General features: G+C 43.5%; 1 protein-coding gene across 7 annotated transcripts in view; it reads right to left on the bottom strand.

The window, feature by feature from the left end:
* The window catches only part of EPHA5 (EPH receptor A5), a 193,477-nt gene that overhangs the window by 134,252 nt on the left and 34,978 nt on the right, over positions 1-24,247 (bottom strand). For all 7 annotated transcript variants that reach the window (XR_007777503.1, XM_030239514.2, XM_050973941.1 and 4 more), the window contains one exon: positions 15,072-15,735. Coding sequence is in view for 6 of the 7 variants with exons in the window: in XM_030239514.2 (XP_030095374.1) it covers positions 15,072-15,735 (664 nt within the window). In the remaining variant the exon portion in view is untranslated. The remainder of the gene's footprint in view (positions 1-15,071; positions 15,736-24,247) is intronic.

Raw genomic sequence — 24,247 nt, 5'->3', positions numbered from 1 at the left:
GGGCAGAACAGACCTCCCGTCCTTTGGGCACAGCCTCAGGTACTCGTGTTGTTCGCATGTTTAAGGGCATCTGAAACAGGCATATTCTCAAGTGGCTGGTTATATCTCTGTGGCTGAAGCAAAGATGATGGGCTTTTCCCCTTCCCATGCACACTCTCTGACTTCATTGTTCTTTCTTTACTCATGGCGTCAGACAGCTGTGGCAATAAATGGCTTTTTCTTGTCTTCAGACTCACACACATATAGACCCACTGCTCCAAAACAGAAATATAACTTTTCCCTGGAAAAACTGTGGCTTTTGTTAAATTCTGGTACAGACTGAATGTCATTCTACTTTTTCCAAGCAGTGCTCATGTCATGTAAACCTAAGAAAAGGGAGAGGAGGAGAGGGAGTGAAACTCTTCTATTATTTATCAGCCACATAGTCTAGTGTTTGCCCCCACAAGCTATTTCAGAGATCTATGAATGTAGAATCTGCAGATTTTCTCTTATGAAAAAGAGAAAATCTTACTTTTAGCCATGATGATTTACAACACAACACAAAATTCACACACCACTGAATGCTGTGAATTTTTGGGTTTGTCCTCAGAAACGATTCGAAAAATTAGATTCCTTTGCCAAACAGTGTGCTACAAAGTAGGATCTATACACTGCACATTTATCAAAGCTCATAAGTTATTGATGTGACTCTTAAAGACTAAGCTGATTAAGCCATTCCACTTTTGGTGATTTACATAATTATACTTCATGAACGTTTTACTTATTATTCTGTTGCCTACAACCAACTTTTAAGGAAACATTGCGTATATTCCTTTTTAACTGGAAGCGATCAGAACTGCTCTACAAATGCACTTTTACACAAGAGCAAAGGTCTTGACAAGAATCTCAACTACTTGTTTCAAAGCAGCGGGTAATAATCAGGAGAAAAGAATAACACTCATCATCACCTCTTTGCAGTCCTGTGACTGCTCATTTGTTTATATCACAACAGCATCTAAATCAAAGACCACAGACATTTGCTAGTTGTTTGACAGATAAGTGTAATTTGGGCACTTATCCACCTGCCTGCTCTCCCTAAAAAGCTGTTTCCAAACTGCCCCAGAAAGCCCCTGACACACCAGGGGCACTCGCTTTCAAAGCATGTGTTCCTTTTCTGTAATCTGACACAAATCAAACATTGTGTTCTGCATTCCACTGTGAAAATCGCGCCCTTGGAATGCCCCGCCATGCCAGCCGGGAGGAGGCAAGCAGAAAAGCAGTCACCTAATCTGGCTCCTCCTAAAGGGAAAGTCAGGAGGGGAGAACAATGCACATACAAAACAAGAGGGGCAGAAGGGAAGTGAGTCAGGGTTGCCGGAAAATATTTACTTGCAGATGTGAACACAAAGGAATCTCAAGCATTCCGTGCCTGAGCAGTGGATTTGTTGCCACAGGCTATTTAAGGTAGAAATTTGCCATATTTATCCTCCAGCCATGTCAGTTCAAGCTACTCCCCTAGGGCCCTGACAGCACAACATCACTTCCCAAGACATGCCCAGCTGTGCAAGGAAGCTACCCCATCTTATGTTAGATAGGAAGTTCATGCCTAAATCCTTTTCAGGACAGCGAGAGAGATGAGAAAAATTGCTAATGATCTCGAAGCAAGGATGGCAGAAGCAGGAAGCCTGAGCCTCCTAGCTCCATCAAAATTGGTTTGTGCGACCTTCAGCAAGTCACCCGGTTTTCTGTCCCAGTTTTGCCTCCTAATACCTATCCACACACTATAATGCACATGTGTAGAGCTGACAGAAAGCTGGAAAACTCTTCCAGAAGGCAGCCAGGGTGAAACATCAGAGCTTGAAAGCAGCAATGAAACAAGTCCCAGATATCATTCAGACTAATATTATTCTTTCAGTAGGTGTGTCAGCAGAGAGGGATCACCATGTTTTCCAAGTGCTGCTCTGGAAGCTATGCCAGGCATCTTCAACACAGTAATCTCAGGATATGGGATTGACTCGGACTCCTGAATGCTGGACAAAGAGAGCAGCAGGACCCCAGGGGTGAAAATGAGCAAGGATCGGATGAACCACTTCACTGTGTAACTCCTTCTCCTGCAGGACTCTCCTCTGTGGACACACTGCCAGCTGAGGATGAGGCAGTGCTGGTTTCTCAAACTGAGAAAGAAAGGCCAAACCCTCCACACCACAAAGACACCTTGCAAGTGAAAACCACACCTTGCTAGACCTTCCACAAACCTGCCAGCCAGTGCTGACAGCTGCAGCCCACAAGGTACCCTGGAGCAAGGCAGGGACCCTGGCTCTGCAAAGTGGCCAAGGGCACCTTATGTTTAGCCCTCCTGCTTGAAGGAGCCCTGCTACAAAAAACCTTTCCCTGCCACAAATGTCAGGGTGGGAATTGAGATGCTTGAGATCTGTGCTGGGGTATTGAAAGCAGACACAGTACCAGAGCAGCAACACAAGTTCAGCACTGCATGCCTGCAACAAAATATTGCTGATAATTAGCACCGAAAACACTGCTATAAACAACTTGTGTCACTCGTGCTCTCCCCAGTTTGGGGCAGGTTGAAGATGGACATTAATAAAATCATCTTGTATTTCCCATGGTCCTTCAGGTTTATGCCCAAGTAAGCCAGGAGTTAAACTTTCAAATTATAGTACTTTTGGCACCTGAAATATTTTTTATCACTCTCAGAGTGCCCAGATAATTTATATATCACAAATATGATTTGGCAGGATTAAATGAAAATGATATATCAAGGATTTTTTTTATTGGAAGGGAAAACATTTGCAGCATACAACAGACCAAGAGAAGAAAAGCCTGATTGCTGTGATGAATAATGCATATTGCCTATGGTACTAATTAACCTTGTACTCCAGTAAGATATTACGGAACAATAAGGGTAACCCGAATGTGGCCTGACACTCTTCCCAATGGCATCTGGAAATCAGTCTTTGAAACATGCAAAATTTGAATTTGTTAAACCAGAAGCCTTTGCTCAATAAACTTTCAGGAGTATTTTTGTTTCTCTGTATTCACAGCCCACGCTGTTTTCCTGCACATAGGCAGAGCAAAACACTGAAGGTGACTCCATGACCTGAAATGCTCTAGCTTGGCTTTCCATGGGCCCTCACCCACCTGCCAGCAGCACACAAGCAGTAACAGGGTGCCTCTCACTAAATCCCACAATGCACACTCAGTCCTACAGACAGAACTGTAGTGTGACTGTGGGCTGCCTCTGCTTCTTGCCAACCAGAGTTGCAAAATACTTACAGTAGGCTCAGTGTAAATGAACACTACAACTTTGGGCTGGTGCTTTTCTGCCTCTAACCTAAGAGCAAATGCCTTCACCTGAAAACATTCATTCTACTTTGGGCTGGTTTTTCTTTTCTTGTAAAATACTCATTTTTCTTCTTAGGACAGAGCTACACAAGGAATTAAACACAGATGCCACATTGGAGGCATCCTGTTTTTAGCTGTGTGCACAGTGCCCACAAAGTACAGCAAAATCACTTGCACATACCTGAATGGCTGAAGACACAGAAGGAGTCATGCACAGGGATCTTGATATACACTTTTTGTGTCAGTTTACAGAGTCATGGGATCAAGTTGCCAGACAACACTGGCCAGTGTTTTACACACCAAGGTCTGATCTAGCATAGTCTTTTATTGGGAATAAAAGACAACAAAAAACTACAACAACAACAACAATAAACCCAAACAAAAAAAAAAAAAAAAACCCAAACCAAACCAAACAAAAACCAAACAAAAAAACCCCAAGCCCAAGAAACAAAACAGGAGAAAAGAAGAGGCCACCAAGTCAAACAGTCCCACAATATTTTGGAAGGGCAGGATTTGGCAGGGAGCACTTCCTCCCATCTATCAGTGCACTTCACATGCTACATTTCCGAGCCAGTGCATGACCCAGTGCCTTCACCATCAGGATGACACAACTCATCAATGCCATTAGCCTCGGTCAGAGCTCAGTCAATAACAGACTCCCACAACGATCTCACAAGGCCCCGAGCACCAGGTTTCCAGCTGGCAGCCATCCCACACACCCCAGCAAAAACACACCAGGAGATGTCTGACCCGACTGCTGAGTACTGTGCTACTGATGCAGCCAGGAGACAAGAGCCTGAAGACATCAATGATGAGGATGCCAAGTGCAGAGCTCTTGCTCAGTTAAGCACACAGCAGCACCTTAGGGAGGGCTTCCTACAATGCACCATGTCCTGCAGCCAGGCTCAAGGGCTGCTATCCCATTTTAAACTAATTAGAGTGAGAAGCGACTCAAAAGTTCTTCCTTACTCTGCTCAATGGAGAAGAGTGCAGATACAGGTGGATAAACTTCAGTCTGTGTCCTCCTGCATTACATGAGAAAAAGACAACCACAAAATGCCAGAAACTGATATTTGGGAAGTTTGGAGATCAGGATCAGACCACTTGCTGACAAATAGGTCTGAGTTATATCAATTATCATGAACTAAATTTCCTTCCTATAGGCTATGTTCTGCTGGCAGTCAGTACAACACTTAATAAAGATCTAGGCCAGGAAATAATTTAGTTAACAAATCATACAGGATTATCATCTCCTTCCCACCAAAATCAATGATAAATCCCCACTGACTACAAAATGCAAAAGATCACACTGTAATTTATTTCTGCCAGGAAACCTGCAACTAGCTGTATCAGTCTGGCAGCACTACCCTGCAGCAAGGTCTCTCTGTGTTATTTCTGCCAGGCTCACTAGTGCAGGCACCAACAGGATGGTTTCCTTCTCTCTCCAGTACTAGCTAGGCTCTCAATCTGGACCAAAATGCCTTTGCACATGAATGATCGATTAAGTCTCTCGAGCATAAGCGTGTCTCCACATCTGCCTGTGTGGGCCCAGGCTGCCCTGACCCAAGCCATATCTGTAGGCATTCTCCCGTCTAAATTCCCTGCTGACGGCTTTGTTGAAGGATGCTGCTGCTGTCACAACACAAGAGCAGGTCCTAGCTGCTGTGACACTTCATTTGTCTGGGCAGCAGCAGTGCCTGGAAGGATGACTGCCCTGTTTTAGTGGAAGTATGCAAGATAATCAAGGCCAGCTAAGCAAACTAGTTTTGACACATTAAATCATGCTTGAACTGTGAAAGCAAAGAAAAATAATGCAAAAGCTCTTCTAAAAAAAAATTACAAATAAATAAATAATATGGACCAGTCTTGTGCCCAGGGAGGGGAGAAAAGCTTTTATCTGAGCCTGACTGAGGACTTCTGGTAGGCAGAGAGGGAAAGATTATTTTGCAAGACAGACACCTGCCTTTTTCTTCATAGGTTTGTCGCATTTCACTTCTACAAAGAGTCTCTTGCTGATCATCTGCTCTGGCAGTAAAAGAGCACCAAGTGCTTGAGCAAAAAGCAGACCCAAAATCAGGTAGGACAGGAAGAGTAAAATCACATCACCTATCTGCTTACCCCTTACCAGCACATTCAGGTGCCTACAAATGCCCTGAGCAACATCTGACTTGGTACTGGAGGGTCCCATGATTATTTTTGCTACCGTACTCTGTGAGCCTTAAGCTATTTTTGCCTCAAATTCCCTCTGCAGGCACTTTGCTCTAGACATTGCAGCCTGCAATGACAACACTCAATCTGCTGCAAGTCAACCATTGCAATGCAGGAAATCCCAGCAGCACAGGGTCACAGGGCATCTGTGGACCTTGGCAATTATATATGGCATCTCCCCATCATCCTGGACCTCTTCCTCCCCACTGTGAATTTCTTCCAGTAATTAACATGCCCAATTGCCTTGGATAAAACTAATAAAACACTGGCTCCTGTCCCAAGATTCCAACATTGCTGTCGCTTCTTGAACCTGCCAAGCCCCAGCAGTAATGAAGCCCACACTCCTAGCTCTGTTACTGCCTGGGCTGCAGGATATCTGAGGAGCAGTTTGGAGCTGGGAAGCAGCAGCCTGCAGGTTGCTTCCGCCAAATTACAAATTAGCACATTCCCCATGCTCTGCAGTAATTAAAAACCTTCCTTTGCAGGCAGCTTTCGAAGGCAACACTGTGACCCCTGTCACCACTGCAATGGGACGACAGACTGTCCAATCTGGTGTAAGCCCTCTCATGTGTTATTTGTGGAATTAGGGCTGTGCCAGAGTGACTCCTCAGCCCAGGCAGGAGACAGTGACTTCACCTGGGTAGCAACCATGTCTTGGAGTACAACAAGGATCATGCTGGCTCCCTAGACAGGCTCCCTTTATTCGAGTAATACCAGTCACACACATGCAGAGGAACTGGACAGTCTGCTGGGCCAGGGAATGCTTTTCATTTATATGCAGAGGGTCTGGTAGTCAATAATGCTGATGTTTTGGCAGTGAAATGGACCCTTGGGCAGAGATGGAATCCCTGGCACAGCTGCCACACTAGGTGGATTTTCTGAACAGGACTCTCACACCACACTAGAGCCTCTAGGTGATGTGAGAGTCCTGTTCAGAAAATGCACATCCAGGCCAAGTGGTTTTTTGAAAGAAAGCATCTAACTGAGGTACAAAAGCAAGCCTTTTGAAATGACAATTTCTGTCCAAATTCCATCTCTAGAGGAACTAGAGATTAATTTCATTGTTATTTCCCAATGAATCCACCTGGAGAGGAATGATCTTAAAAGGGCTTTAGGTTAGTCTAAGGGAATAAAAAGAGCACTTGAGATGGAGCACAGCACTGATACCCAAAATCCTGGTTCGGGCTCTAGTCTCTGAATGGCATTGAATAACTCAGTCTCCAGCCCAAGGCTGCTGTTTGTAAAACCAGGAATAGTGACTCTGACCTACTTCATGAAGTGGGTAGTTCAAGATCCAACAGAGGAAAGCCCTTCACACGACCTGGAAGCAGTTTTAATAGTCTGCATTAACTGTTTCTTTCCTCACAGTGAAAAAACTCACTTCTCAAGTGGCAGCAAAACTACTCATAAGCTAGTCAAAGCCTGCTGTGAGGACTTGGCTCAGGATACCCTCCAAGAGTCACTGCAAGAATGGGTCACATCTCAAGTCAGCACCACCTCCAGTGCCACACTGGTCAGGCAAACCTGTCAGAGAGGCTGAGCCCACCACAGTGGGCTCTCTGAGGAGCATGAAGATGCAGATGAAGGTGCTGTGCTGATGTGTATCCTCTCCCACCCATCCTGCTTCCAGGAATATAACTGTGGGGGGCATGAGGAGGCAGGCAGGCAGGCAGGGATAGTCTTTTTTCAACCCCCCAGCCAGGGAGTTTGTCCTGATACTGCCACTTACCTGCAGCTCTTAAAGCCTGAGTTTTCAGGAGAAGGGAAGTAGAATTTGTCTTGGCATTAAATTGATTGGCTGTCATTTACAGTGAGAAGAAAGTTGTCATCTCAAATCCCAGTTCTTCAAACTTCAGCTGTTTTTTTTTTTTAAGGACATAAATTTATAAAGACAGGTGTATGAAAGAAATAAAGGACATCCACAAGCCTTGAATTGCCTCTTTTGTCTTGGTTTGTTTTTTTCTTTTTTTCTCTAATCTGTTTTGTGTATACATTTTGGGGTTTATGTAACACCTACCTCTCTGAGTTTGCTCCAGTATTAAAAACCTCTTAACCACCCTGAGAGAAATCAAAAATGGAAGCTCATCAGAACCATGTTCAATACATTCTTAACTCTGTGTTGTTCATACATACAATTCTGTCTATACTAGATTAACTTCTTCAGTGACAGAAAATGAACGATCTTCCAGCAAATTAAATGGGTATCTCTTTTATCATGAAGAGCAGATTCAACTCTTTCTACAGATATATGTATTGCAGCTTCATTGCTCTTACTTCATTCTACAGAACACTTACCTTGTAAAGGATACAAGGTTATTCAGCTAAAAAAATAAAATAAAATATAAGCTGGGGATCTGTCCATACAAGGCACAATTGTAGCCTGCTTTTGTGGAGCCTGGATTTCAACCTCAGTTTTAACCCAGAGCAAGTGAAAATGGTCAAGATGTAAAGCATGCAGAGAGGAAAGCTTATTATTGAACTGTCAACACATCATTAACTACTGCTAAGTGTTTCTAAATGAGAAATACAAAACTGAAAACCCAAATTATGAGCAAAACAATGGTACCACTTCATTTTAATACCCCATATAAATTAGGTGGAATGAGGGTTCTGACAAACGAGCTCTAGCGGACCCTTGGCAGTTCAAGTGGTTGCAGCGACCCTTCTGCCACAGATCACCATCTAGGGAGTGTGCCCCCAGGCCAGGACATCAAGACAAGCACTCCACTGATCACATCAGTCATGGGCAAACTCTCCAGTTTTACAGAGCCAGCAGCAGCTTCCAGCACTGGGGCAGAGTGGGCAGCTGGGCACAGCTGTATCTTAAATCAAGGCAATTAAATTCACTGCATTGCCAACAAGCATTCATGCACTGTATCCTTAGTGGTTTTCCAGAGTCCTTAATTGTTTCAAAAAACCGCAATTAATAAGTAAGCTGTTCCCAAGCCATTCAAAGTCAAAGCTGGCAATCAAAGGAATCTAACTGCACCATGGCCAACACTCCTTTTGTCCTGCAACACCTCTGCCATCCCATAATTTAACAAATGCCCTAATCTACCAATGGATACAGTATCTTCAAGAATGATAAAACCAAACAAAGACACCATTCAAGTAAATATCATTTAGTTATCTAGGGCCAGACTAAAAAAGCATACCCTAAGATCTGTCCCAGAATATCTTATGGTTAAGAAGCAAACATGACCTTCACAGTTTACACTTCTGAAGCCATTTCCAAAGCTTATTTTGTTTGCACTGCTCAATCTATACTTGGTGAAGGGAATAAAGTACTTCTTAACTGTCCTTCTGAAAGGTGACTGTACAGCAGCCAGACTGCAAAGAACAGGAAGGTTAAGTTGGTCAAAGCAGCAGCCTAAAAGCATCGCTGCAGAACAAGGAAAAGATCTTCAGTCCTTGGGGTTATGAGTATACAAGGCAGTGCAGAAAGTTACAGCTCATTAGTAAAGCATAAACCATTGCACCTGGATTGACACCGTGCCTCCTTAAAAAGGAGGGCAAATACACACACACACAAACCAAAACAAAGACAGCAATATTTAATCAGTCCTGCTGCAATACAATTTTGATCTGTGCAAAACATTTCCCTGCTCTTGTTAATTATTTCAGCTGCAGAACAAAACATCTAAATATATACATGCACACACCTCTCCACAGAATAAAACCCATTCTCCCTTCAGTGACAGCTGCATTTTGCATTCAAGTGACTTTCTTTACATTTGAAAAGAGAATACACATTGTGTGGCCAAAAATTCAGCTATTCTGACACTGGCTGGGTTTGTGACTAATTAAAATTACCTAGGTACTTCAGCTCATAATTATATAAACACCTAGCATGCTATATTCCCAGCCAATTTGGTTTTAATCAGAAAAACGCACAAGATGTATGAATGATGGGCAAAGAACTCCCTGGAGGGGCAACTCTATTTCCAGATTTAGTATTCTCCATATACCAAATATTTCCATCACTGTTTTTCTTGCCATGTAATCACCTCCCAGTAGAACAATTAAAAAGAGATTTTTTTCCCTTTGTTTTTTTTTTCTTTTTTTTTTTAATCCCTGGACTTTGCTTGCTTTCCACTCCCCTACAAAGGTAAAAGCACACTTGCCTCATCCACCTGAGTCCCAGCTGGGAAGTCTCCCACAAGACAGGCAGGATTTAGCAGCATGCTGCCTTTCTAGCATAGGCAACAAGGAGGAGAGGGGGGGAGGAGAGAGAGAGAGAATTCAGCCAACATGAGGCAGAGAGGCAGGCAAGTTGTGGAATGGACTGAAGAAAAGCTGCCCCCCTACTGCAGCTATATCAGGGGTAAGAACAGAAACACTGTCTGCTCTGGAGCCAAAGACCAAGTTTCAAAATAAGATTACCTGTGCACCAGCCTGCTTCCATTTCTAGAGATAAGGGGATGGGGAAGGCAATGGCTGAGGTCCTGCACTGTGTCACCTGAGAAAACCACACATAATGTGCAAATACACAGGGTTTTCTTTATTGTGGTATCAGCTATCTGTTTGATTCCCCTGTCAGGCCTCTGGGATAGCTGCAGACTCAGAAACACAAGAGTTGTAAAGCGTGGCTCTGCCACCACTCCATTTTTAGTCCTCAGTTGTCTCCCAGCCCTCCACAGATGGTGCCTTCTGCTCCTCACCAGCCCAGGGTCACTACCTCTGCCTGCTCCTCCTGCACAGCTGTAAATAAACAATTGCCTCCGAGTATCCTTGGAGTGGCTCATCAACGGGATGGCAATCACTAGCTCTGGGAAAGTGCCTTCAAACAGCCTGCACTGATTGCTCTGCTTTTGGAGGAAGATGAGTAGCTCTGCTTCACCCCCAGTCAGCCAAGCAACAAAATCATCCAGGAACTGATTCAGCAGGTAAACTTCTAAACTACATAAGCTAGATGCCAATTAGTTTTAATTAAGTCCAAAATAAATGACCTGTGAACACAACATTTTTCTGCAGCCCTTGTTTTCTGTAAGAAACTCATTTCTCTTGGCAAGGGCTCAGCTGAATCACAACACAAGTAATGAACAATCAGCAAAAATAAATATGGCTTTGTAAATGCATTGAGGTATGTTCAGCAAAGTTGATTAAGGGAAAAATAATCAAACAAACATCAATATTTAAGACAGCAGAAGGGCTTGAAAATTATAGAGGTGTTTTACAAAAACAAAAACAAAACAAAAAAAACCCAAAACAAAACAAAAAAACCAAACAGGTATTTTTTCTGGCAGCAGCTTCTTTCCAAAACCACAAACTATGCTCCAACCCATCTTTCATCCAGCCCTCAGTTTCAATGTTCTTCCTCAGAAAACAGCAAGGGTGAAGAAAGACATCACTGAGTTTCCCTCCATTATTTTGTGCACGCCTAACATCTGTAAGCTTGTCTATATACCTGCTAGCTGGCTAAAACCAGCTGTACTCCTTTTGATGTCTCTTCAAGTGGCAGCATGCACTGATCCTTGGAAAGGAGAGTGTCATGACCTCCTGAACTCATTACTCACCTTTTCACTTTGGCTCCCCTTCTGTGCAGTTTTTCTTTTCTTCCATTTTTTCTTTACTCAAATATTTAATTTATTTGTGCTTCAGCTCTAAAGTCATCTGAAAAAAGATCAGGCTCTGCAAAATCAATTACATTTGCAGCCCACTGGACACTAGCAGGACCTCACCACTGCAAATGTGTTTGGCTCTCATTAGTTTAACATGTCAACATCCCCTCTCTTCCAGTTGCACGGGCTCAACTGTCTTTGAAGGCATAAAAATAAATATTTCTTGCTGCTCACTGAAAACATATTGGGCTGAAGGCGAGGATGAATACAAAGAGGTGCCCTTGTCATGGTATTCATTTCCTACACAAACCCCAATGGTGAGTGCTGCTATTTACAGTAAGCAACTAAAACTGAAGTTACAATAAAACTCATCTATGCCAGTGCAGGAAGAAGGAAAGCAGAGATTGGGCAGACAATTTTTTTTGGTCAAACCCCTAAATGGGTAAAGGGAGAAATGTCAGTGGCACTACACCAACTTTTACAGCATTTTAGGATCTGTCCCTCAGCTTTGGTTGAGTACTGCCTGCTAGGGCAGAGACCACCATTAGGAGACTTGAAACTGGCCAAGCAGACTTGAAAGAGGGCATTTTCCTCAAGGATCCATTCAGAAAGCACCAGCTGAACTGAGGCAAAGCCCATAACCATCAGTCCTTTAGTGGTACCAAACCACCACTCTGGAAACCAGCAGAGAAATTCACAGAGCAACTGCTTTAATTTCTCTTATTAACTAGCACAGCAATATATTCTTGTGAATAATGAACCTTAACACTGGTCCTTTAAAAAAATGTCCCAATACAGCCACAATTTACCTCTAGCTGTCCCTAGTAGTTGCTGATAAATGTACCATATTGCCAAAAGAGGTGTAAAAATCCAAATTGTTTTGGGTTTTTTACAGTAACTACTACCTAGCTGCCTATATTAATTGACAGAGTGAGCACATTATATAAGGAGATTAGACCATGTCATATTTACAACCTCAGAGTCCCCAGTGAGAGAAATTGCTCAGCTGTTACTGTCAGTGCCTTCTTCAAACAGGAACCCTGCTGACAAGATGATGAATTCAGAACATCATTGCCAATTAATGATTTGCAGGCAGAAGGGATTTCAATAGTTCCCATATGTTTGTGAGGATGACTGGGATTTACATCACCTCTGATAAAAGAGTGTAGTCTGCTCTGTCCGGACGTGACACTAGAGATTGGAAAATGTCATCTTTGCAGGAGAAATTTTAATAAACAAAGCCAGGCTCTTCTGGGTTGAAAATGTTTCCCAAAGTGTGTTGGTGAAAAACCTGCCTACTAAGTGAAAGCAAACTGGGAGACCACTTGCAAGATGCACCCAGGTGATTTACAAACCAAAGGTCAGAAGCTATTTAGGTGTTTGTGAAAGCTACACAGCAGAGTACCAAGCCCACCACTATGTCAGCCAGGAGCATGGAGTGCATTTCCTTAGCATCAATCAGACTGTGGGGGAAAAAATTCAGCATTTACAAATACAGAGGACCTCTCTTGGTGTTACTTACTCTGCTCAGGGATGCAAAGTTTAACTTCACTGTCCTAGAAGACAATCTCATCTTTGTGAACATAACAATAACCAAACCATACTTGCTGAATACAGACCTCCTGAACTGCCTAAGGCTGAATGCCTCCTATCAACAGAGCATCTTGGAGCCAACCAGCAGGGAAAGCTTGGCACAATGACCTGGGATAAACACAGGACATCCAAAGGGGGCCATCAAACAGAATTTGCCATGGGCACTCAAGTCCCATTGATTTGGTGATGGAATTTAGAGCTATCTCACAAAAAAGAGAGAATTACTAGTTTTAACATCTCTAGAGCAATAAAGTGATAAAAATCCTGTCTGTAGGTGAGGTAAAGAGCAGTTTATGTGAATATACCTTAGGAACAGAGCAGGGATAAACCACCACAAAGCATCTTTACACTTCCTAACTATTATCACAGCCCTACCCAACACAGTCATAAATTGAGAGGCCACATATTGCCCTCTTGAGAAAAACAAATTAAAAAAACCAACCAAAAAACAACCTAGACCCAAAAATGGAAAGCACAGCCTTTAATCACTAAGGTCTTCTGAAAGCACACCCCAGATTGCTATCTCAACACTGCCAGAGATGCACCCCCTCCACAGGCAGTGCAGCTTCTTCAATGATAGTCTCAGGTTTCTGGATTAAATCTGTACTTTTGGGGGTTTGGTGGTTTGGTTCATAGTTGGTTTTTTTAATAGTGTTTTTTTGTTTGGTTGGGGCTTTTTTTTTTTGCTTTTTTTGTTTGGTTGGGGTTGTTTTGTGTGTTTCTTGTTTCTTTATGTGTCCTCTAAGTGTGTGCTTTCAGAAATGTAGCAACAGAGGACAGGACTTGAAGGGTGACTAATAGAGGACTCCTTTCCTCCAAAAACTCTAGACCTAGCACCAAACCAGTGTCTTGTCACTTTCTGACATGGTATTTTCTGTCATAATTAAGAAAACCTTGCTGATCTATCGACCAACATCCCTAATCTGTGGCAGTCTATATTTCCTCAGCTTGGGATAATGTTGATCTTAGCTCCCCCATTGTACAGTATCAATCATGGAGTCAGTCTCTTCTCCCCCCCCATAAGGAGAAATATCTTTATTAGCACAGGAAAACGAAAACCAAGACATATTTTGCTGTATTGACTACATCTGTAGAAAAAGGAGACTATTCTGGTCAAAAATACCACTCCACATGCTGTTTAGTAGAGCTTTCTCCAGCACAAACATTTCTCTCAAACATTACATTTTCTCTCCATGTCAACCTTTGAAGAGATTTGAACTATCTTCAGGGTCACAAGCTTGTGACTGAGGACTAAAGGATCAAGACCACAGTTTGCTGTGGATATGCACTGATCTATTCTTTGTACTGCACTACAAACAATAATCAGTGTCTGGAGTGAGCTGAAGAGAAAATGCAACACAGATTTTAGCTGAAGTGGAATTACTCTGCCTTCCCCACAGTATCTATTGCAATCCATTATTAAGTGTCTGCAAAGATGAGACAATTGAGATAGAACTGATAACCAATATATATTAATTTTGCAAAGAGCAAACTGTATTGAAATCACTGTTTACCTTCTCTTTTGCAAGCAAATTAGTTTTAGGCTACCTGTGACATATTTACAACAGAAGGGCAAATTTTATAAACAAGCATGTAATACAGCAAACCATAAAATGAGATTGTACACTCAGAGTACATTGCCTTCCTTGTAAGTATTCTTTTTAAGGTTTTGAGCTTTAGATACCCTAGATCTCTTGCCCAAGGCTGCTGATGATTCAGGAGACCTATGCTGACCAGCAATCTGGGAACCTCAGCCAGCTACTTGTGGGAAAACTTCAGCACATATGGAAGCATTTTTATCAGTGGGGCTTTAAGTTTAACTCTGAACAGCTGAGCAGCTTTGTATTAAATTATTTACCAGAGAGGAAAATCAATCAACTCACACCACATCAAATACCCAGCCCCCCACAGAGTGATAAAGACAGAAAAACACACTCCTCCAAATACAAAAACAAAATGCATCTTCTATAGAGAGATTAACTTCAAACATTCCCTGGTACAGTCCAGAAAAAAAAGAAGTCAGGCTTCTAAGACTCATAAGGAAAGCCTGATACTGAGAAAAATAATATAAATCTCTAAATAAGAGAGATTGCCTCATAGACCCAGCAGTACAGCGCTCCAAAGTAATAGAAGAATACCAGATTCTCCTTGTTGGCAGCTCTGTAAGCACCTGCCAAGGTGTCAAGTGCCATGACATCCAGCCCCGGCCTCTGTCTTCCTGCTGTAACACTTAATCAAAGGACCTCAGTGGAAGTGAGACCCTGACCCACCACTGTCAACTCAACCAGGCACAAAAGCATGGAAGAAAGAGAGCCCAGACTGCACACCACCTTGGAAGCTCAGCACAGAGCCCTCCCAGCAAACCCTTACCTTGGCAGGTATTGTTCTTCTCCTCGTAGCCTGCCTGGCACAAGCACTTCCCAATGGGCACCAGCCATTCCCCCTCGGCACTGCAGTGCATCTTGGGTGCCTCCTCAGTCACCGAGTGGTTGATGCAGACGCCCGACACCTCCAGGAGCTGCGAGGAATCCGCCCCCGTGATGGTGTCGGGGAAGCGCGCCAGGTTGCGGATCACCGACGGGCACTTCTTGTAGTACACGCGCACGGAGACCAGGGCAATGCAGGCACCCACGTCCTGGAAAGCCAGGTAAAATCCCTTCTTTGTCAGGGGCCCAACGTCTCTCACCTCCGTGTTGAGCTTCATCACTCTGTCGCCAAGGTCTAACTCTGTGAAGCTCTCATCAGCAGCGATGGTGTCAATCTTGATGTACTGGTTTTCTTTGATGTTCCTCCCATCTTCATCATCCGATTCAAAGTAGTACATGTTAAAAGTCTCCTTGCAGGTCCCAAGTCCTCCTGGAAGGCTGTTACAGTCCCTCAGGGTGAATTTGAGCTCGATGAAGATGCGGGATGCCCCCTCATTAGAGATCCAGCTGGTCAGAAGCCAGTTGTTCTGATTCTGTTCCATTACCTTGCATACTTGGTATGTGTGTATCGGAGCGTAGTTTTCATCCACCTCACCAATTTCTTCCCACTGTATAAAAAGGAAAAGTACTTTTTAAAACAATTACAACTCTTAGCTTTCCCATCTAAAGAGCATCTTGGGCTTCAGAACTCAGGAAAAAATTTTCAGGGGAAAAAAACCTTTTAATTGCCGAGCTTTCTATACTAGAGCCTTGATACATTCCTGGTAAAGTCAGATAAATGATCCTTTATAAATAGAGAAGGATGCTAGTTAAAACCCTTTGTTTTAGACAGTTCAAAAGTGGGAAAACATTGCTGGGTTTGTCGACTACTATACAGTAAGGAAACAAACCAAAAGCAGATGGGGCCATTTCTGTGAGCTTTTCCAATGCATCCATGGTTGTCTGTCCCCATGCCCCCAGGCTCCTTTCTACCACATCCTCAAATCACTGCCCCACATAACGAAAACCACACTTCTACAAGCTATTCTCCCCCACCAAACAGCATGCCAGAAAATCAGTGGAGTGATACACTAAATAAATGAGCCTTTCCTATCCCCAAGTGCACTAGTCAGTGTAGTTCTTGCTCATGCAAAGAGAAGATTACTTCCAATACAGGTTACAGGGACCCGCAAATCTTGAGCTGTTTATGTGCTACACAGGTTTTTAATCAGAGCTTCAGGCAACTTTTTGCAGCTTTGTGGGAATTGCAGCAATTGTTTGTTCATTTTATTTTAGCCATGCTCTGAAGGGCATCACTTGGAAGAAATGCTTTTTCTTGGTGCAGCTCAGTCTGTAGTATCTCAGCTGTGCCTACCACAGATACACATTAGCATTTCCTCTCTGCTTTTGACGACCCTAGTGTTGCATTAAGATATTAGATTAACCATCTAAGTGCAGCAAAGAACCCAGGAGATTCAGTGTTGGTTTCAGTTTTGTTCCCTTCTACTTCTGACCCACTCACCTGCCACCCAACACCTCCTCCATCCCCTGCTCAGCCTTGCTGCACACACCTGGTCACAGCTGCGGATGCAGCACAAAGGAAATGCACAGAGCATAATTCAAAGGCACTCCCGTTTCAGGCTGCGTGTCTTCTAAGGGCCAAAGGCCAAACTTTTTCCTTGAAAATAGAGCCTGAGATACAGTTGAGAGTGTTCTCAGCCCCGATGCCATTACTGAAGAGCCGAGATAGAACACCCCCAGAGTCAATGTAACAATGAAGATATTTTTAAAATGAAATGTTGTTCTTACATTTTAAATTAAAACAGCAGCAAGAAGTATCATGAGAACATAACTCGATGGTACAGTCAAAAAGGAATTACAAACACCCCCATCAGAAAAACATTTCTTCTCCTGCCTAGCCTGGGAATGTGAAAGTGGGGACTTGTGCAGGAAGACATCCCCACTGTGATGTGCAGAGTTCATATGCACCTCCAAGCAAGGAACCTAACCCAAAGACATTTTTGCCATGGCAAGCAGTACTTTCATTTGTAATCCTTTTTTGTGTCTCTGGGCTTAAACAGGCCACAGCTCTGATTAAGATTCAATTGCCACTGGGCAGCACCACAGAATTGGACAAAGATATGTCTGCAGTGAAAGCCAGGCAGATCTGTGCAGGATTCATGCCTGACTTTAGGAGAGGCAATTAACAATTACCAGGAGAGTCACTGAGAAAAGATAAAAGAAAAGTATGCAACATAGAATAATTCAGCAGCTAGATTTTCTATGTTCCAGTAAATAGGAAGGTTTTGATATATGAAATTAAAAGCAGAAAAACACCATCCTTCAACTAGCATGGTTTATTTGAGTAATAAGTATACTGTACATATATACTTCCAGGTGAATTTGTCTAACATTGTACTAGTTTCAGCCAGGACAGAGTTAACCCTCTTCATAGTAGCTCATATGGGGCTACCTTCGGGACTGTGCCAGAAACACTGTGGATGATACGGAGATGTTTCAGTGACTGCTGAGCAGCACTTACACCAGTCAAGGCCTTTTCTGCCTCACAGCCCATCCCACCAGCAAGGAGGCTGGGGGTGCACAAGAAGTTGGGAGAGGACACAGCTGGGACAGCTGATCCCACCTGGCCCAAGGGATTTTCCAGACCATATGGTGTCATGCTCAGCACATAAACTGGGACAAGAAGAAAGAACTGGGGATGGGAAGAACCATGGCATTTGCTTTTGCAAGTCACCATTATATGTGAGGAAGCCCTACTTTCCTGGGGAGAGCTGAACACCTGCCTGTCCATGGGAAGTGGTGTTCCCAAGGAATTTCTTGGTTTACTTTGCCTGTGTGTGTGGCTGTTGCTTTACCTATTTTAGTGTCCTTCTCTCAACCCATGAGTTTTTCACTTTTACCCTTCTGATTTCTCCCTCATTCTCTGCAGGGCAAGTGAACGAGTGGCTGTGTGGTGCTTAGCTGCCACCTGGGGTTAAACCACAACAGTCCTTTCTGATGGCCAGTGTGGGGCTGGAAGGGTTTGAGATAATGACAGGTTTGATCTGAATGTGCTGGATTGAAGTTATAGCTGTTATTGTTGTTGAGCTATTCATTGACTGGCTCCTGGGCTTGCCATGGGGCTTGATTGCCTCACTGCACACTAAAGCCTGGTGCTTTTTAGTGCCTGCTCCTTGGTTCTGCTGCTTGCTGAACTGCTAACCATCTCACTCTGCCAGGCCTGGCAACATCCTGATGTCAGCAGTGACAGAGCACCAGGCTGGCAAATGCCCAGGCCCTCAGTGATGTTTCTGTGATGCTGCACTGGATATGCTGGAGCTGCAGTGTGAACTCAACTCGACAAGATTGTGACCTGGGGATTAGTACACCTGGGAGAGCAGCCCCAAGCAGCTGTGGATACATTCATGCTGGAGCAGGTGCTTCTCAAAGCATCTGTGGTTGTGGTTATGGTTAAGTTGGTGTTGCAGCAGGTACACCTCTGAAGAGACTGTGGCACATAGATAAGGCTCCACTTTGAGCAGGTAAAATCCTAAGGGACTGAAGTCTGTGGCTAAGTCCAAAAAAGGAGCAGGGCCAAGGAGAGGAGTTCATTGCAAGTCATGAGTTCTCACTTTTACCCTTCTGATTTGCTGACTCTTTGGTGGGGAGTAAGAGAGGGGCTGTGTGGTGCTGGCTGGGGTTAAAGCATGACACTGTATAAAGGTGAAATCCTACTTTTATAAAGGTGGTGGTGATTCTCCATTTGGTGAAAGGGGAGAGTAACCCTCTCTCCCTGATTTTTTAAGATTTTCTAAGCCTTTTGATGTTGACATTCTTGTAGCAAATTTTCTCACATAGTTTCTGTAAATAACTCATTGTTTTGTATTCTTTTATGGAGGAGGAGAAATTTGATAGACTGTTGGTCTGTCCAGTGTCATTGGAGAGGTGGTACTGTCACCCTCCAATCCACTGTCACTTTTGGAAAACTATAAATGTTGGAGTCAGAAAATAAACTTCTCTTTTCTTCTTCACCTTGAGAGCAGCGGTGTGCGCCTGTGCTCTTTTGTGTCCTATAGTGACAACCCTCCACTTCCCCCAGTCCACAGAGAGGTCCCTGCCAAACCAGCCCAGGGGACAAATGAGCACATCCCAATACTGCCCAGGAAAGGCATAATGACTTTAACTTTGCTTTTCTCTGGCTGAAGGTCAGAGGATCACTCGAGCAAGTGCTGACATCAACAAGCATAGATTAGTAAGTGTTAACTTCCAGTAGGAAGTGGTGCAAAGCATCTCAGGACTGGAAATGGCTCAGACCAGTTTCATCACGTGGAGATGTTTATGGATGACCACAAGGTACACAGTAAAACACTGAGCACCATCTAAAGAGCATTACTGTGTATTTCTTTCACAGAGTTGACATTTACAATGGCTGTGATGTCGCAGCAATATCATTAGTGACCTAACTTGAAGGCATGCTGAAAAACATCACTTGACTTTTTCATACTTGCCAGGTCAATTTTCAAGGACCCAACCATGGTGCTCCCCAGAGTTATGCAGTTAAGCTCATTTCCACCGCTGCTTCAGGAGTTGTGCTTTTGGGAGTGAGTACAAAGTTCATTTGTTGAAAAACGAAGTGCAGTGATTCTAACAGCTGCTTGCATGGGCTGAGAGCACTAAACACTATGAGGATAAAGGTCCAAACATAAATACATCAATGAACTGTGCTAGAGCCTTATCTCAGCTGCAAGAAATGGCACACGGCCTAACATCTCGGGGCTTTGAGATGTGCTGCACTTCCAGTACTGCTCCCCAGATCAGAGCAAATCCTGTCATCACCACCTGCCATCAAACCTAAAGCAATCATCAGGGCATGAGAAAGGGGAGGTGCTAATGAGCTAAGCCTGCTTATCTCTGTATAATCCTCAAGGGAAAGTCAACCAGATTTTATCAGAGCAGCCAGTATTGTGCAAAATCTCTGCCCTATCATTTAATCTTCTCCCCTATCTGCATGTAGGACTACACCATTTCTTTCTCTTCAGCTGGATCTGCCTCCCCCCAGAGACTGCAGATAAGCTGCCACCCTTCTGCTTTTACATCCCTCCAGGAGATGGGGATGGCAGTAAGAGCCCCTGCACCTTCTGCCTGGTCCCAGCCTCCTGGTCACTACAGACCTCAGAGAAGTACTTCAGCCAACAAAGAAATACAAACCACAGGATGAAACGCAGTGCCTTACAGCAAATGAGAAAGAAATCCCACCACATTAAAGAGACAGCATCTAGATGAAAATTATTGGCATGAAAAAAAATTAAGTACAACTGAAAAATTGTGTAATGTTGTAATTCCTCTCTGCAGCACGTATTTTTTGATATATAAATCAACCCCATCTGCAGGATTAAAACAAAAGTGCAACCATTAATTTGGTGGTAAATGTTTTCTCTACATCTTTAATAGCCCTAAGAAGGAAAACACAAATGCATTTCAATGGCCTGATGTTAAATCATTTATAGAAGACCTATTTCTGAATCAGAAATTTCCAGCACACTACTGCTGGCAAGTGAAAATGCAGCTCCACAGTTCATACAGGCTGTCTGTCTAGAGAAAGGCCAAAGATATCACACATCTAACTAAAGATATAAGAGTTAAAAAAGCATTCAGTGGAGCAGCCTTGGGTTAAATGGACAATTTTAAAACACATTCACCAGCTGTCTGCTACTCAAGCTTGTTTCTAATCTCGAAGATTCCAGGAGTGCAATTTGCTACCGCAGCACAGCGGAAGGCTGCTGCCCCAAAACCAAATACTGACTGCAGGGATGAAAATTTCAGAGCTTTTGTTTAGCTGGTTTTGAGGGGAGGGGAGGGTTGCAGTACTACCTTTTGTTACTGATCTTCACTGACTCATTCACTTTCTTTAGCATCCACTAAAGGCAGTAAAGACATTTCAAGCCTTGTTCCTAGTTCCACACATCCTTGCACTGCTGAAAAAGAAATTGGGCATTTAGCAAAATCCTAGGTATCTTAAGAGGGAAAGGAAGCTTAAGAACATTAAGCAAAGGTGTTCCTAAGACTTACCTTCCCAGCAGGACTCCCTCACTCCAAGGGCTGTGAATCTGCCTCTCTTCTCACTACAGATTTCACAGGCTCCATGCTACAAGAAGCTTCATCCTCTCCTATTTAATTTTTCCACCCCGCCACACCGAGCTCTGCAACATATGCATGTTAACTCAGGTATCTGCTGGCACAAAGTTGTAAAACTAGAAAAGGTTTTACGTATTTTACCTTTTTTTCTTTTGGAAGAAAGCAAGCCTGGCATGGATCTCTGATCTCAGGCTTTGAATGTGTGAAAGCATCAGAGATAGTCTATGTGCTTTGCCCAGAGAAAGGCAATTTTACCTCAAAATGCTGCTGTTAAGGCCACCAGGAGCACATACTGGTGCAGAGGACAGTGTGGCACGGTGCTCTGCAATCCCTATGCCAAGTGAAAAGGGGACACCTGACGCCCTTTTAGAAGGGCAAACCAGCCTGGTGTTCAGCTCAGTACCATTTATCCTGCCTTTCATCCCAGTAACATTTGGGCAGACTCTTCGATTTCTTTTTATGCAGCTGATGTTAAGACCTGGCTGCCAATCAATAGCCTCCAGCTTAGCTCCCTCACAAATGTGTTCCCTCCTGCTACTCAACTTTATCTTGCAACCTGCTTCTTCCCTCCCATCACAAAACCCCAAAACTTGTGGGTTTGTTATTTATTTTTTAGCTACCTGCTGGTTTCCACTTGCTATCGAATTACACAGCTAAAGCAAACAAGCAGCAGGCTTTCCTCTGCGCCGTTTCAGTGACTTCAGCGAGGTCACCTAAGGCTAAATCTCTAGTGAAAGCCAGGCAGAGCACCACACATCTTTTCTTCTGCACTGCAGAAGGTTTTGCAGGGCTGCACTACTTGTAAAATAAGGCTGACTTTGTCACTGTCTTGCCTATTGCAAAACAGCACTTGCAAACAGGCCGGTCCCTGTTCCAGGGACTTCAGATCCTGCCACCAAATACTGCCAGTGTTATCAGCAGAAGCTGTGATATGTGCCATTGCTCAGATTTTCAGCTCAGGAGCTGTAGGATTAAGCAAGAGCCTGATTTTGCTGGAGGTGTTTCAGTCTCCATTAAATGGGTTTTGCTTGCTCAAAGAGCAAGAACACAAAAGACACAGCACCCAAAAAGTCATGTTCCTTTTAGCTCCCTCTACAGCAATGCTAATCTCATGACTGGCAGAAGCAAGAGTTTTGTCTTGAACACTGGCATTGGCAAGAGGTGCATGGATAACCTCTATGACCTACTGATCATGGCAGAGCCCACCAGCAGCTGGATGAGGAGCTTGAGCAGCCTGGTACCCCCTCACAGCAAGGGGCAGTGATCCACACCACCCTCAAGCAGCAGAAAAAGGCAGTAACCTGGAACAGTGAGGCATGTTTGTTAGCACCCCTGCTCTTTGCAATGGGTGAGCAGCTCAGGGAGCAGAGCAGAGACATCAGAATAGCTTTGTCCAGCTTTTCCCACCAGTACCAGTGCTTAAAACAGCACTCTAGGGAAACAGTTTTAAAGCATTTGTGCCAGGGTGAGCACTCAGGTTTAAAAAATTCTGCTTTGGGGCAGGGTGCCTGCTCACTGGGACAGCTCAGCAGCTTCTCCCCTCCTGCCCCCCACCAAATGGTGGAAGGACACCAACTAGAGCCACATCACTTTTTCCAGTAAATCACAAATTTGAAATACAAATAATCAGGAAACCAAAGCAATTCATGCACTTGGATCAAATCAGGAAAGAAGGGGAGGGAGCAAAAAAAAAAAAAAAAATTAGTAAAAGAGAAACCAGTTATTTTGAGAGCCTCACAAACCATGTCTTTACCATCTCCTCTTCTCAAGTTTAAACAAAACAGAGGCCAGATAAAAAATTTATAAAAAAACTGTTCTGGAATAATACAAACTACTTCTTTCAGCCTCAAACACACTTTCAAATTTTGGCTACCGAGCAACAGAAAAATTATTACTCGTGCAAACTTTTCCAATACCAACATCCACTTTTATAATGCAAAAGGTGAAGCTTTTTCTATAGTTTCTCAGCCTGGTTTTAGGGGCTTTGGAGCTCATTTTCCAGGGTCAAAAAGAAACTGCAATGAGTTCAATGCAAACAACATTTGGCAAGAGTTTACTAAAACCTTTAAATACCAGAAACAGTTGCAACTGTCTGGGATCTTACTATTTCCATTCATGTGACAGGGCCCCCACCCGAGGCTCAAGCCTCATTTGGATGGCATTTTTACAACTGAGACATTTATACATACAGATATATATTCCTACTGACAGCAGTTACCAGTCAAGCAAAAAGCATAATGGATAACAGAGGACAGAAAGCATCTGATTAATCTCCCTGCTCGGGCGGAAATCTGCCCTAATGAAAGCTGAGTTTCTGAAGAAGGAACTTAACGTTTCTCTGGTGGCTTGGCACATTCCCAATTTCTCCAATCAGGAAAATAAAACAAAAAATAAGAATGTTATGGGCTACTTTTGGGCTACTCTTCTTATTTTGCTACTGGATTGCAGTTTCCTGCTGTTTCTTACAATGCCACTCTGGTCTCTAAGCTGCATAGTCCAGTTAACACACAGCTTCAGAATATCCTGAGGTTAATTAGCTGAAGTAAATATGAGTTTCCTCACTCATTACTGGAGATTTCCCAGCAAGAAGCTAAGGATCATTTTTCATACACTAAAACATAAGTGGAGGAAGCAAACAGCAAAGAGGTATGAACTGGAAATTCAAAGCATGATTTTGAGGTGTGCCATATCAGACTAGTGAATATTTTTTCTCCATTTCTGTATTAGCCAAACATATTCCCCAGCCCACGTGTGATAGTTACCTAGCAGAAAGCAAACTTAGAAAGTCACTTCCATTAGCACTCCCTCCAACCACCTCCCACTGAAAGGGCAAATCCTCACCTCAGCAGAGTTACAGGAACTGCCAGACATGCTTCTGGATGACCCCTTGCAATGTGTAGGCAGCAGAAATGCTAAGAGGAGAAAAAGGGCCTTGCTTCATGTTAAAGGTTACTCCCCACTGCATCAAGAGTTAACAAGACTCAATTTCACTTGGTGCCAAGGTTT

This window comes from Serinus canaria, chromosome 4 (assembly GCF_022539315.1).
Source record: "Serinus canaria isolate serCan28SL12 chromosome 4, serCan2020, whole genome shotgun sequence".
Lineage (NCBI taxonomy): Eukaryota > Metazoa > Chordata > Aves > Passeriformes > Fringillidae > Serinus > Serinus canaria.
Note: the sequence above shows the minus strand (reverse complement) of the source record. Positions and strands in the feature narration are given on the sequence as shown.